The sequence below is a fragment of the Sinocyclocheilus rhinocerous genome, unplaced genomic scaffold (assembly GCF_001515625.1).
Source record: "Sinocyclocheilus rhinocerous isolate Xijiao unplaced genomic scaffold, SAMN03320098_v1.1 scaffold285, whole genome shotgun sequence".
In the NCBI taxonomy this organism is placed as follows: domain Eukaryota; kingdom Metazoa; phylum Chordata; class Actinopteri; order Cypriniformes; family Cyprinidae; genus Sinocyclocheilus; species Sinocyclocheilus rhinocerous.
The window spans coordinates 2,282,991-2,297,234 of NW_015630288.1; the positions used below are offsets into that span (position 1 = coordinate 2,282,991).

General features: G+C 37.8%; 1 protein-coding gene across 2 annotated transcripts in view; it reads left to right on the forward strand.

Moving 5' to 3' along the window:
- The first annotated feature begins 2,262 nt into the window (after positions 1 to 2,262).
- The window catches only part of ephb4a (eph receptor B4a), a 42,947-nt gene continuing 30,965 nt past the window's right edge, over positions 2,263 to 14,244 (forward strand). For both annotated transcript variants that reach the window (XM_016552272.1, XM_016552273.1), the window contains exon 1: positions 2,263 to 3,222. In XM_016552272.1, coding sequence (XP_016407758.1) covers positions 3,144 to 3,222 — 79 coding nt within the window. In that variant the 5' untranslated portion in view covers positions 2,263 to 3,143. The remainder of the gene's footprint in view (positions 3,223 to 14,244) is intronic.

Below are 14,244 nucleotides of genomic sequence, written 5' to 3' on the forward strand. Positions count from 1 at the left end.
ATTTACCAGTGAGCTTGCATTGCTATTACTACTTAATGACAGATTATAAATACATTTTTCTTTTTGGAGCAACAACACTCCATTTTCCAAGGACAATAGTGTAGCAAAGTATGAAGCACTGCTCACACAGAAGTCACTTTTAAAACCAAGCAGCTTTATGTTGGTCAGCGCAACAAATTCGCATGACCAACTTGAACATGAGCAAAATCTTCATGGGGAAATTTTTTGCATGGATTCCTACTGAAATTAATGGAATTTGCTGCAAGATTTCCAGCACAATGGTAAATGTAACTACACCTTAAATTGTGTGTTTTAAAAACAAAACAGGATCCACTTTGATTCTGCATTGACTGTAAAAGCAGAGCACTAGCAAACCCCATTTCATTTTGCCTCAAATTTTGGAAGCAAACATGACAATTTCGGTCCTCCTCCTCCTAATAATCATTGCATGAACTATGCTAGTTTTATGTTGGTCACAGCACATAAAGTGGATGGAGAGAAGCGCTTAACACATGTTTGGCTATGTGTTCCATGTTGTCAGGATAATGTTAGCCAAAATGTAAAGTCAGAGTAAGTTACTATATTTTCATTAAAGGTTATGAAGACAATAATTTTCAATGGAATAACATGCACTAATGAATAAAACATGTAAATATACTCATTTTGTTTTCAAGCTGAAAACAGTAACTGGCAATGGCAAAAATTTTTTTACATGCATGCATGTGTGTGTATATGTGTCGAATTAGTTCCGGATTCACAGCAGAAGGGTGTCTAGACTCATTTACTCACCAAAAGTGTGATTATAAATTGTTTTTGAAGGAGGACAAGAAAGCTTAGACATCGAGTTCCAATCATAGTGAGACACTTTTGCTACTTTGTCACCCATAAGCAGCTTATACAGGAGATCTGTGACAGTAAAGTGTGAAGACATGTCTGTGGGCATTCTGCGATTAAATGCTGTTACTGTGCTTTTACCAACCCGTTCTCATCAATATGCGTATAAATAACACGACTTCACACTTGTTGGCTTTTACCTATTTATTTGAACCAGCAGAATGAAAAATGTCTTTCAAATTTACAGTAATGGCCATTTCTTTTTGGTGTCATCACATATGAATAGCATTAGCTTAAAAGAAGGACCTCGTACACTAGGTAGCCTCAGATTTCTCACACTTGATCGTGTCGTCCACATATGCATTTAACAACTTGTTAAACATACAATAAAACATGTCACGGCATTATTTCGCTTCCTTTTCCAGTGGCTCTTCTCTCAAAGGCCCTCACACTTTCTCCCTCCAAGCTTTTCAAGTCTCACACTTTTCCTTCATGGCCTTCCTGCAGCAGCTAATGGTTTACAGGCAGAAGACAAGTGCTTGAATTAGCATGACAAGAACCTGAGTGAATGTGCAATCCTTGAGCCAAATAACACACCAGTCTACATAGGTGTGATGAAGAGGGCTCCAGAGATGCATTAGCATCGGAATTAAAGAGGGAAAAAGCTCCCCCGTGTGTGGTTTCATCTTACTTTTTAAAGAAAAAAAGGTTGTGACAGCTTATTTAAAGCGGTTTTTGCTCTAAAGTCAGTGGTTGCTGTGGTCTGGGGTTTCAACAGAAAGAGCTGATCTAAGCGCTGATAAGACTTATTTACAAAAAGCACTGTGGTGGTACCATAGATGGTATGACAGTCTGATATATACCCACCATGACACTAAATGATTATAATTTACCGTACAGTGATTTTAAGGAACACAAGACAATAGACATTACTTTTCCATAATTTTGCCAGCCAATCATGAATAGCAGATAAGGACGTTTTAGAGATATTCAATTGATTTCGTTGACTTTTCCAGGCCAGGTGAACGCTTACATGCCCAAAACAGCTGTTGCAATGAATTTCAATATTTGACTTTTTCTTAAATACACTAATCAGGGTTGCAGGAGACAAGACTAACATTTTGTTACAGGGAAAAGTCAGTTTAAAGGTTTGTCTAAAGAGTTCGCTAATCACTGCAGAAAGAGCAAACAAGAATGGCATAACTTTAAGATTAACTAGTGTGCAACTTTACACAACTTGCAAACAACGACATAACTGGATGGACAAAATATAATCGTAAACGCATCTATTTTTCGTCCAGATTGGCTTTTTTGACCGGCGTGGTGAATTGGCCTATGGTAGAGGGGGTGCTCGTGGAGGAGGTGCTTTGAGAGGAGGAGACTGCTCCTCAGTCGCATTGACCACCTCACATCTACTGCGAGCGGCTGAAGACTCAACGCCTCGTACCAACTTCTAGGATTTGCCGAGATTTTTTCCCATCTCGAACGCGCATGTTTTGTTATTATCTTGACGAACTACACCGCGATTTGCCTGCATTCGCCATTGGATAAACAGCACGATGTTCGCTCGTTGAGTTGGTGTATGATCGCATTCAAGCATCGCTTTTATTTCGCAGGATATTCATGTTTTTAAAGATACAAAGGACGCGGTGGATTCGCTGACGGAAATCAGAAAGCTGGCGCTGGATGAGGACGTCGTTGTGATTTAAACCCGAGCCAAATACGAACATTTCTTTTCGCACTGTCAGTAAATGAAGTGGCCTGACGGGTTTGTTTTATTAGGTGGATTTGAGAAAGCCGTCCCATTTCAGAGTGGAAAATTAGGACAAGTCGACCTACACCCCTCACAAAGGGGTTCCACGCCGCCGAGCGTACGGCATCTTGTTGCTCCGTATGTTTTTGGCAAAACTGGCACATGTTTGCGTGTAGATAGAGAGGTCGTTTGGGTGACTTTTTTGGTTTTGCGTTCTTTAATGATATGGACAGTATTCTTCTCATTCGATTAGCATAGAAAGTTATGAGTGATTTTTAAATCTCCCATTTTTCTCTAAATCTGTATTTCTATAACAAACTTAACTGACACGGTATTAGATTTTGTTTTTCTCAATTTAATTAAACTGTTCTCGTCTGAAGTTGAGCTTTTTTCCCCCCCATCTCATGACTTGGTGGCTTTTCTCTGTGCTGTGACGACTCCCACCGTGCGGTTGTTCGTTCCTGATGGGTACAAGACCCAGCTGACGACTCTTAAACCTTTGCACTGTTTGCCCATCTTTGTAAACATTCACAAGTAAAACACTCGTGATTCCACGATGGAGCTCTTCTCCAGGAATGTGGCCGCGCTCTGGATTATCCTGCTGGAGTTCCTGCTCAGATCAGTGGCTGAAGAAGGTAACGCAATAATTGTATTAAACGCAACTGCCTGTTGACTCCTTATAGAGAAAGTGTTGTTACATATAAAAGTGTCATAACATTGGGTGTTAACCTACGATGTATACAAAACAGTTGCAGTGTTAATTTATTCACTCTGCAATGTTTTGACTGGGCATTAGGCTATGCCCATTCTTCTGTTTTTACAAGTTAATACGACAGGCCCTTACTGAGAAAGCATTCATAAATCCCATGTATTTGATGGCTAGTTAGCAGTACTATGGGTTATGTCTAGTAAAGACTGATTTTATTACTCTCAGTCTGGTCTATTATTTTGTGGCCAGAGGCACTGTGAGATTGAGGGTTTGTAAAACGCTTCTGTTTATTGTAGTTGGCGTAATTGTTTAGCTTTATTGATGCAAAGAACAATTGAATAGACTGGATTTGTTGAATAGTTTTTTCCTAAACGAATCAGTTTGTACAAAAATACTCCTCCAAACGGTAAGGGTGGGGGTGCTGCTTTAAAAGTAATAATTATCTCCCTGAAATTGGGGATTTAAAGTAGATATTTTTAAAAGTGCACTTATAATGGTTGCTATGCCCCTGCTTTCACATTAGTTGCTTTCAGAGTTTAAAGTGCCTTTTAATAATCAATATAATTACTATGCTCATGTAATCACTATAGACTATGCATTTAATAACATTGATTTCATTCTTAAGCCATTCCTTTGTCTTCTTTCCTTTCTGAAAATCGCCGTTGGGTGGATCAAACAGAGGCACAATAAGTGCATCTCAAGTATCACGCAAATGTTAAATTACAAAGAGGATGAGCGATATATGGATGTCTTGGGTCGATAGAAATTTGAGTCCTGTATTGTCAGGGGACATTCCATCCAGTAACCTCAATAAGTAGTCATTTTGATCAGTGGAATGATGAATGGCTGTTCACTGAGGTTTCAGTCTGCAGTGGCAAATACAGAGAGAGGTATATGGTGCTAGATTTAGCTAAAGGTGACTACGTACCTGTTGTAAGTCTATAAATTTGCCGCAGGCTGCTTAATCGATGGCGGGCGGACGGACGGTTCGGATTAGTTCCGCACATTACATGGTGCGGTGCACACACCTGCTCCCCGCTTGCCGAAATCAATTAACCGACCTGTGTGACAGACACACGCAGGTGATGCTCCTCCAACAGCAACACTGGGTCCAATTAATGAGTTATTGACGCATTTCTGTCGCGGTAATTAGCTGATGAGTGTCAGAAATCCCGTAGTTTGTGCTCTCAAGTGAGAGGCGATAAAGCGTTTAATCCGGAATGGTGAGGCTGTCGCGAACTGTAGAAGAGACCTGTTTATGCTATTTGATGTAAAAACTTTAATGTAGCCTACTGGCCACTAAGCAGTGTTTGCAGCTATATTTTTATACAACTAAAATGTTCCTTCATTTTTGGTGAAAAAGTGGCCTTTACATCAAGCCTGTTTCGCGGTAAAATGAAAACCTCTTAGATTTTAGTTCTTCAAATATTTGTCTCAATGTCTCTACATAGAATTGTGTCAATACAAGGAAAAAAAAAACGTTTTGTCACTTTACCTTAAAGTCTGAAAAACGTTTGTCCCTGGAACTGACTAGAATTAGAATTAACTCTTGGCTAGTTAACTCTATATTGGTGTGTTATAGTTCTCACCAATTTCCCCGTTGGGTTTCTGTGCAATGGTGTGTTTTAAGACATTGAGCTTCTCTGGTAAATTCTCTCTATTGATGAGTTCTTTAACATTTTTTTTGGAAAGTGTAATGGAAAGCTGCTGGATAAATAAAAAAAAGTCGTAAAAAAGTAGGCTAGTTTGAAGACAAGATAGTTTTGAAGTTACTCATGTTTTGACTGTTTATAGGCCCTGCCTCTGTTTTAATTAGTTTGTTGCTTGTGTCTTGGTGGCTTTATGTAGCATTTCTTTTTATTTCTAGTTTTTACTTACCTTTAGCAAGTGTTAATTCTGGCCCCTGTTTCATACCAGAATATTGCTAAAATCAATACGACCCAATTGGGTAACTGTACCTGCTATTTCGCTGAGATGGGGGGGCTGGGGGAAGTTGCTTTGGCAGTTGTAAAGACTAATATGGTGAAGTCAGTAACAGAAGCAGCAGGGGGGAGATTGGATTTGATTCTGTAGTAACTCAAACCCCTGTGTGAGATTAAACTAATGCCAGATCTGTGAGGATCACTGCACTGATCTCTAATTCCCTTTGTGAGGAAATATCAGCTAAAAGAGAGAGAGGTAACAATGGCTTTCATGTGAGGTCAGAGCTCAGGAACTCTCCTGTCTTCCGTCTTCTGTTACCCTGGAGCAAAAAAGAGCTTATCCATTCCACCTTCTGTCACTTCTTCACTTATTTCTCTCTGTCTCACTCTTCTCATCTTCGTCTCTCTTCCGTCTCTCTGTCATACGCACATGCATTCACTGTCACAGTCATGGATTGGCTATGTTTGGAATGGAATAGAAGCATACAATGCGGTGTATACTGTATGCTGGTTTGTGACACAGCATACAATGATCTTTTCAAGTGGTATCACATGGCCACACTACAAGCAATAGTTGCTTTTCTGTTTTAAACCAGTTTTGGCAATGCAATCATGTTTCGCAATAGACAAAATCAGTAAGTCATCTAAGAAATAAGTGCATTCAAGAAACTAGCTTACTGTGCAAAGTATTCATACCACAATAATAGTAAGAATAATGAGTCACACTTTAGTTTGGGGACCAATTCTCAATATAAATGACAACATTTGCCTTAATAAACTCCCAATTTGCTGCTTATTAATAGTTAGTAAGGTAGTTGTTAGTTGTTTAGGTATGGGGTGGATTAAGGGATCTAAAATATGATCATGCAGAATAAATCATTATGTGCTTTATAAGTACTAATCAACAGCCAATATGCTAGTAAAATGTATGCTAATAAGCAACTAGTTAATAGTGAGAATCGGTTCTTAAACAAAAGTGTTACCGAATTATGTTATATGATTGTGTGCCATTTTGAACATACATGTTTAGTGGCATAATGATGCAAAAATCAATACTGATGCAGAACACTTTTTATTCTTCTCTCTTCTTTTTGTGGTTCACTTGTTCTTTTTTGGCTGTGGTGAAGTTTCCTCTACTTCTCTCCCGCTGCAGAAAAGCACATCCCTCCTCAGAAATCCTATTAAATGGAACTGATTTTTATAAGACAGGGATTTGCATTTAAAGCGACGCTCTCCTCTCTCCCCCGCTCCTCACTCTCTCTTTGGTTGTTAATCCTGTGATTAGCCGCTTGAAGATTTAAACTGCAGCTCCGCGTCTCATCTCTAATCATCAATCCCGCACCTTTACTCTCTACAGAGTTACCACAGTATGTTTGTCTCAAACCCAGAGAGCTTCCAGTTGCATATGCATGGTGGAACTCATGTGGAAGGAATCCTTTTTCAACTTTTATTCTTTCCTGTGTGTTTTTTGTGTTTGAGTGTGTGGTCTGCAATTGCCCCGGTTGCCGATCCAAACACTGTGCAGATTGATAGGATGATAACAGCGCTCAAGCAGCTCTTGTTGGGATTGGACTCCCTCTCTCTCTCTCTCGCTTTCATGTCTCTTCAGCCAGTGCATCAGTGTCAATACCGCCCTGATGGATGAGGGGCTGACAGCCTAAGAGTCTCTCGTTTTATCTTTTTCTCTCTGTCTCCATCGTTCCCTCCTACACGCCTCTAAAAGCGGTTGAGAATCACTGTTTAGCATGAGAGGAGACCTTTGACCATACAAAGGCAGACACAATCAGTGTAGAAGGAAGAGAACCGATCAGGTGATCTAGGAACTCCAATAATGCAGTGGGCCATTTCTGTAAGTGGACCACATTTGTGTGGTGACACATTTCATAATAGAGTTGCTAAGAAAGTTTGGAAGGAGCGTGTTCAAGTAATCCAACCAATTACAACTTTACAGTGGTCCAGGATTGATTGCAACCAACTCATAGAATCGTTTAGAGACACTTTACAGCCCTGATGGGATTCTTGGCAACCCTCATGCACTGCAAAAATGATATTCTCAGTCTTATTTCCAGTAAAAATTACTAAATATCTTTAAATTACTAAATATCTTTAAAATAAGATAACTTAAGACAAGCAGCAACAATTAAGTAACAATCAAATTGGTTTTTAGAGAATCTTGAATTAAGTTTGTTCCAACATCACTGGCAAATCATTTTATGTTGTTTTATGGATGATTATATATTTGTGGAAACTAGTTAGTGGTAGAAATGTGCGAGACTAGTTGACCAAATGGAACTGCTGCTATGTTTTAAAAAATTACATCATTGTGAAAAGTTGATATCTGGAACAAAAAAAACAAAATCATTTGATTTCACCTCAGACCTTGCAAGCAAGCATACATTAAATTTTTTTTCATGTCATCTCCGTATAATGTCTAATAAAATAGTGTTTTTAAGCACAGTGCTGCTTTGGTTACAGAGATAAACATGGTAACTGCTGCATTTCTGCTTGTCCAAAAGTGCCATCTACTGTCAGAGAGTGAATTTGTATTTTCATTCAGCTTTTGTTGCCATCAGTGTTGCAAATTTAACGAGCTGATGGAAAATGAGAACAATTAGGATAATAAGGTATCTAGAATTATTTGACCGTTTGATTCGTAGATTATCGATTATTCGTAATTCGTGTCTTCTGAGGGTTTCATACTTTTAGACTAGTCGATTAGTCGGTTACAAAATTTCAGTTTAAACCTCAGTGAAATTAGTCACAGTGCACATCCCAAGTAGGAAGTTAGTGGTGATGACGCTGATTAGTTCTGCCTTTAGTCAACGCATCAGGTCTGTTTCAACTAGCTGTTTCAACCTTCGCAACTTGTGTCAGGCTTAAAAGATTAGTTCATTTAAAAAATTGTCATCATTTGCTCACCCTCTTGTCGTTCCAAACCCATAAGACTTTTTTTTATCTACGAAACCCAAATTAAGAGATTTTTAATGATCTTTCAGATATTACTGTCCCTCAACTGAAAGCCATTTAACCAAAACTCTCAGGTTTTTATTAAAATTGTCTTCGTGTTTTGAAGTTGAATGAGTCTTGTGGGCTTGAAATAACACAAGGGCCACAAATGATGACAGATTTTTCATTTTTGTGTGAAACAATCCTTTAACACAGTTTACTCAATAGAATGCGTTCCAGCATCCTTGGTCCTAGAACAACATTCTTATTAATCCGGGATTTTGGGGTTAGGCTTTAGTTTGCGGTTAGAGGCTTGAACAACTGCCTATAAGGTTTGTAGCAGGACTAGGGTCATGATTAGAGTTAAAACTATGAGTGTTTGATAGTAATGTTGTTCCTAAACCAGCAAAAGACTTGTCCTGCTTTTGTAAATGCACCCTTTGCCAGAGAGTCAGATGCTGCACTGTTTGTCATTTTCACCCTTAGGAGTGATATTTTGCCAGCCTGAAAATAAGCCCATTTACTCTCTGGTTTTCAGGTCTACTGGAGATACTGCATAGAAATGAACTGCTGGTTCTGATATCAGTTGATTGAGCAGCTCCTGAAATATACTTTTGCAAAATGCTTGGCTTTTGTGACACGTAATATTCCACAGTACACCAAAATGAGATTGTCTGTTTTTGACTGTTATCAAACTATAAAAGCTGTTTTGATTATGAAAATCCTGTTTTATATCCACTTCACATATGTTTACTTTGCTACGCCAGTACGTTGTTTAGTGTCTGTCAACATCTCACTTTCTGTACATGTCCTATTGTGAGCTCTAAAGAGTTCTTGAAACCTTTTAGCCTGCTTTGATTCGTTACAACTCTGTTCATCTCTTAGGCGCCTATGGGATGAAACATTTCTTGACCAGTTTTCTCGAAGAATTGTATCACGTACATCAACAAATCTGCAAAACTGTCATGCTTTGCAGGAAGTTTTGTGAAGAGATAAACAAAGCAATGTGTTTCCATCTAAGGTATATGAACCTTTCCACTAATCTTGTCATATATCACGTTATACTTTTCAAACAGAGCACAAGCATTCTCGTCTGAATCGCATGTTAGTTCCCCCATTAGGGCCCAGTGTGAGATCTCTCTTATCCCAAAAAAAATTAGCCTCATTCTGTGCCTCTCCCGAGCTTGCACTCCCCCACTTGCCCCCCGTTGGCGACTGCACATTCAAAGCCATTCGTCTTCTCTGCAGTTCACAGCACGTGCCTCCTGCTTCTACGGTTTCTCTCTCTCTCCATCCTGTATACCTGTGCAACCCCCTCCATTTCCTTCCCAATGCAGCCTTGCTGGTTGCGTTTTTGTTGTTTCTTAATTAAATCCATAACCGGCTCTAAACCTAATACTAATATATGGTTGGTTGATAGGAATGATGTACACATCCTTCTTAAATAAATCACATTAAACGCTATTAACATGCTTTCTTGTGAATTAATAACCCTGATTAATGCATTCACAGATAATTTCCTCACGAAGACCCTTTGTTAAGACAGATAATTAAAAACAGAGAAGAGACATTTATTTCTGAAAGATCTGCACTAAGGTGTCTGGATGCTCTTAAAATAGGTCAGGTGCACTCTTAGAAATAAAGGTATATAAATAAAGCGATGCTTTAGAAGAACCATTTTTGGTTCCACAAAGAACCATTCAGTCAAAGGTTCTTTAAAGAACCATCTCTTTCTTACCTTTTTATAATCTGAAGAACCTTCTTTCGCCACAAATAACCTTTTGTGAAACAGCAAGGTTCTTCAGATGTTAAAGGTTCTTTATGGAACCATTTAGACAAAAAGGTTATTTTATGGAATCGTGAAGCACCTTTATTTTTAAGTGTGTGTGTGGAGTGGATTAAGTGTTGGCATTGACAAAAACATGGAAGCTTGTGTTTCCACACACATAAGCTGTGGTGTCCACAAACATTCTGGGTGATGCTTGGACATGTTTAGGTTTACATACACACACTGTAAAAACTGTAGTTGTTGAGAGAATGTAAAAATTCAACATAACTGCATTCAGATTTTAGGTTCACTTGACTATTGTTTTAGTTGTCCCACGTGACACTCCATTTGCCAGTTTGAATTTGTTGGTTTACTAAATGCAGAATGCCCCATTCAGCCAGTAAATTCCCCAAGGCAACTACAGGTTTCTTGTTCAGCAAATTTTCAATTAGTAACACATTTAATATGTTAAATGAACTATAGTGTCTTTGTTTCTGAAAGTGCAATCACCTTACAAAGCAGATATCTGGGATATTATTTTAGAAGTTTTAACACTTGACACACGAAGACTGACTTCAAGACTGGTTAAAAAATGTAAAAAAAACCCAAAAAAAACGCAAACACACATAGCATAGTGTTTGACTAATAGGGCAATGTTTAACAAGGGTTTTTATGTAGTTTATCCCCTTTTTTGGGTTATGGTCATTTTGCCTCTGAGAGGATTTTCTTTTTCCAAAAAATGCTAGTTATTGTTATCGCATTGGACTAAAACCTACTAACTTTGCTCACACAGGACATAACTCCCCCACCCCATTTTTAAGGGTTAAAGTAATTCAGTTTCTTATGGTTTGTGACTCAAAAGGTCCCATAAACTAGAAAACGTGTGTGTGTTTTTTTTTTCAAACTACCACTTGGACTTATTATGCACACATTTATTTAGCTGAATGAGGACATGTCGAAATTATTTTTATATAAAGGTAATTATAAACACTACAGATTAACTCTCACCCTAAGTATATCCCATTTCCATTTAATTAAAACAGAAACATTTAATATATGACACATTAGGACGTCCCCAAAGGGGAATGTTTGTCATATTTAGCTCACTTCATGGGGACAAATTTGTCCCCAAAGAGTAGCTAAATAAACACACACATGAATGAAGCATCATACAAAGTCATAATGCTTCACTATAATGTCTTTTTATGAATTTGTACTGTGTAAGCACAAATGGTTTTGTCATGCTCATGCTCATGCTCTCTGATCTTCACTGAAAGCTTGGTTAGAAATTAAGGGATCAGAAAAGAAAGGAGATGGAGGAAACAAAAGATTGAAAGAGGAGAGTCATGCAGAGAGTGTATTATGTATCAGATATCTGCTGGGGTTATGCTGGGCCAATGTGTGTGTGTGTGTGTGTATGTGCGTGTGTGTGCAACAGACAGGAACAGTCTGCTTTCTCTGTTCACACACCGATCAAACCAGCACGCCTCCTGGCTCCCACTGACACTTACTCAATGAGTGTGTGTGTGTGTGTGTGTGTTGTAGTGGATATGATTAAGGGTCAGTTTGTGTGTGTGTGTGTGTGTGTGTGTGTGTGTGTGTTCATGATGTACCGTGTGAGTAGCCATATGGGGATGTAATGATAATAAAAGCTGTGATGGTAGCTGATGGCCTGCACATCAATACAGCTCAAGAGTTCAACAGATTGCAAAGGAAGTCCTTGGCTATGCTGGGAATGAAAGATTAGCTTACAGCATACTGTGCACTATATACCGCACAGTACACTTTTGTGAATAGTTTTTACTTTTTTTATCCAATTTCGTGTAAAATATTTTCACTTACACAAGCTTACCAATTAATAAATCAAAAGCAGTTGATATTACTTCTGATTTATTCATCAAAGGAAATGTAAGGTCAAGTTGAGTGCATTGTACAGGAGTATATATGAACGATTTGGCGAATGTAGACGGTTATTCAGATACAAACAGAAATTCAGATGTTGTGCACAGTAAATACATAGTAGGCTATAAGTATTGTGATAATCTCTTTTTGGACATGGGTGCTTCACATTTAAATGCATGTAAACTTTACATTTAAGGCCCAAAACATATTATTTAGGTCTGTGAATGCAAATGATTTTTGCCAACCAAGCTTGATTTCAAGGATTTTCCAAATAAAATTCTTAACGCAATGCAAGAACATACAACATTCTTTGCGTTTCCAGAAATTATCCTATAGCCTACGTTTAGCTTTCTACTTCTGCCAGTTGTACTTAGGCTTTAAATTCCTAAAAGTTGTGTTCATTTGTGCAGATTACCATGATAAACAAAACATGTAAGAAACATAAACTTTTGCTTGTCACAGAGTTTATTTTCTGCAATAATCCAAAAGCCAACGGAAAAAAATACTTTGGGTTTTTGTCGAGAGAACCAGGGTGATGCAAACTCACAAGTTGGCCTACAAAAACTTTTGTACAAAAACTCACCTCAAGCACTGAAGTTTGCTACTGCCAGAATAACGCAATAACGCAAGTTAAATATGTACATCAGACCATACGCTTTCAACTCACCTGGCAAACATTTGCGTTTGCATACTTACATAGAGTATGTTTCAGGCTTTTCAGTGTTTTTGTGTCTAAAAGCAAACAATTTCTGTCTTTTTCTCTCTCTTTCTTTGTCATTTTCTCCCAACAGCAATACAAGTGCAAACACTGTCTAGCGTGCGTTTGCTGAAAGGCTGACTGCTAGGAAACGAATCCACACTCAAAGATGCGTCAGCCTAAATGAAATATGTAAACAAGTTGAGACGAGAGAAGTATTTTTCATTCGTTTAGCGTGGACTTAGGAGCAGTCCACTTTCCTTTCACATGTCCAATCTGACGACGCCATAGTAACAGGAGCAAATCATTACTCATGGTGGTCTCTTTCAGAGACAAAGCTTTGTTTTCATAAGAGAGCTTGAGAAGTTGTATTTTGTCTGTGCAAGTTGCAGATGTTTCACCGCTTCACCGAGTTAGGCAGGTTGGCTTATCTGCTTATGTTGTAAAAGGTGTATGTGTGTTTTGGTAAAACTCAGTAGCCAACTAAGATATTAAACAAGTCTTATTTCTGGTTTCTCTTTCTTAGTGGTGTAGAAGCTAAGAATTGGATGGTCAACTTAAAGTGTACTTAAAGAGAGATTTTTCTTAATACATTTTCTAAAGTGCACTTTGTAATAATGTCAAATTACAAGTTTTGCTTTAAAGTGTATTTTAAGTAATGTTTTAATAATCTTGTCATGCTTTAAAGAAATACAAGAAATACAAATACAACACATCTTAAGTACTTGATCATAATTTAACTGTAGTATGTTTTTTGATATTACATTTAAAATTAATATATTTTAAGTGTACTAAACTGCAACGTCATTACAAATGTGTACAAAATGTTAAATGACATACAAGTTTCCATAGAACATTTAAAGTATATTTTAGTTGATAATAAAGGCGTGTCAGTAAATTCAGCAGTACACTTTAAAAGACAATAGCAGTAATTATGAAATGACATATAAAGATGCACTTTGGTGGGTCAAAATAGCAATCTAAAGTTCAGATAAATGCATTTAATATAAATTGCAATAAGTGTTCGTTTAATTGTAATTAACATGCAATTAGGTGTCCGAAAATATATTATATTATTTCCGTAATAAGATCTCTTTTCAAAAGTATGCTAATAAAAAAGTGTGAACGTGTACTTCTTCACAATGGTACTTCTGTTATCTGACAGTGAAACAAAATATTCAACAAGAAAAACTGTATGCCAGGACTTTATGCATCATAAACTGATGGAAACATGAAAAATAGGTGTAACATATGAATGTAGTCCGGTGGTTAGAGGGAATGTAAAATAAGAGGGCTTGATGATATTAGCCGGAACAGAAAGTCATTTGAGAGGCTGAATAAGTTATCGCACTTGATGAAAGATTACAAAGAAGAACTTTTGTTTTCTTTGGAATAACTTGTCGCATACAGATGAATTGTTCACGATAAGACCAGGAATGTTTACTGAGAAAGTAAATATGGTCCTTTTTGATCTCCAACTAATCGTTTAGACAGCGATTTTGCAAGTGTGTGGTTTTGTACATTCCTAGTTGAATCATCTGTAGTCCAGGTGTGCTTCAGTAATAAACCATTAGACACACAAACACACCATCATGCTACAGTGCTCGAATTAAATGCTCATCTCTCTTCACTATCTGTTCATCTCCATCCATCTCATCCTAATCCCTGTTTTCCCTTTCATCTCCCCTCTGCCACTCTTTCTCCTTGGCCTCC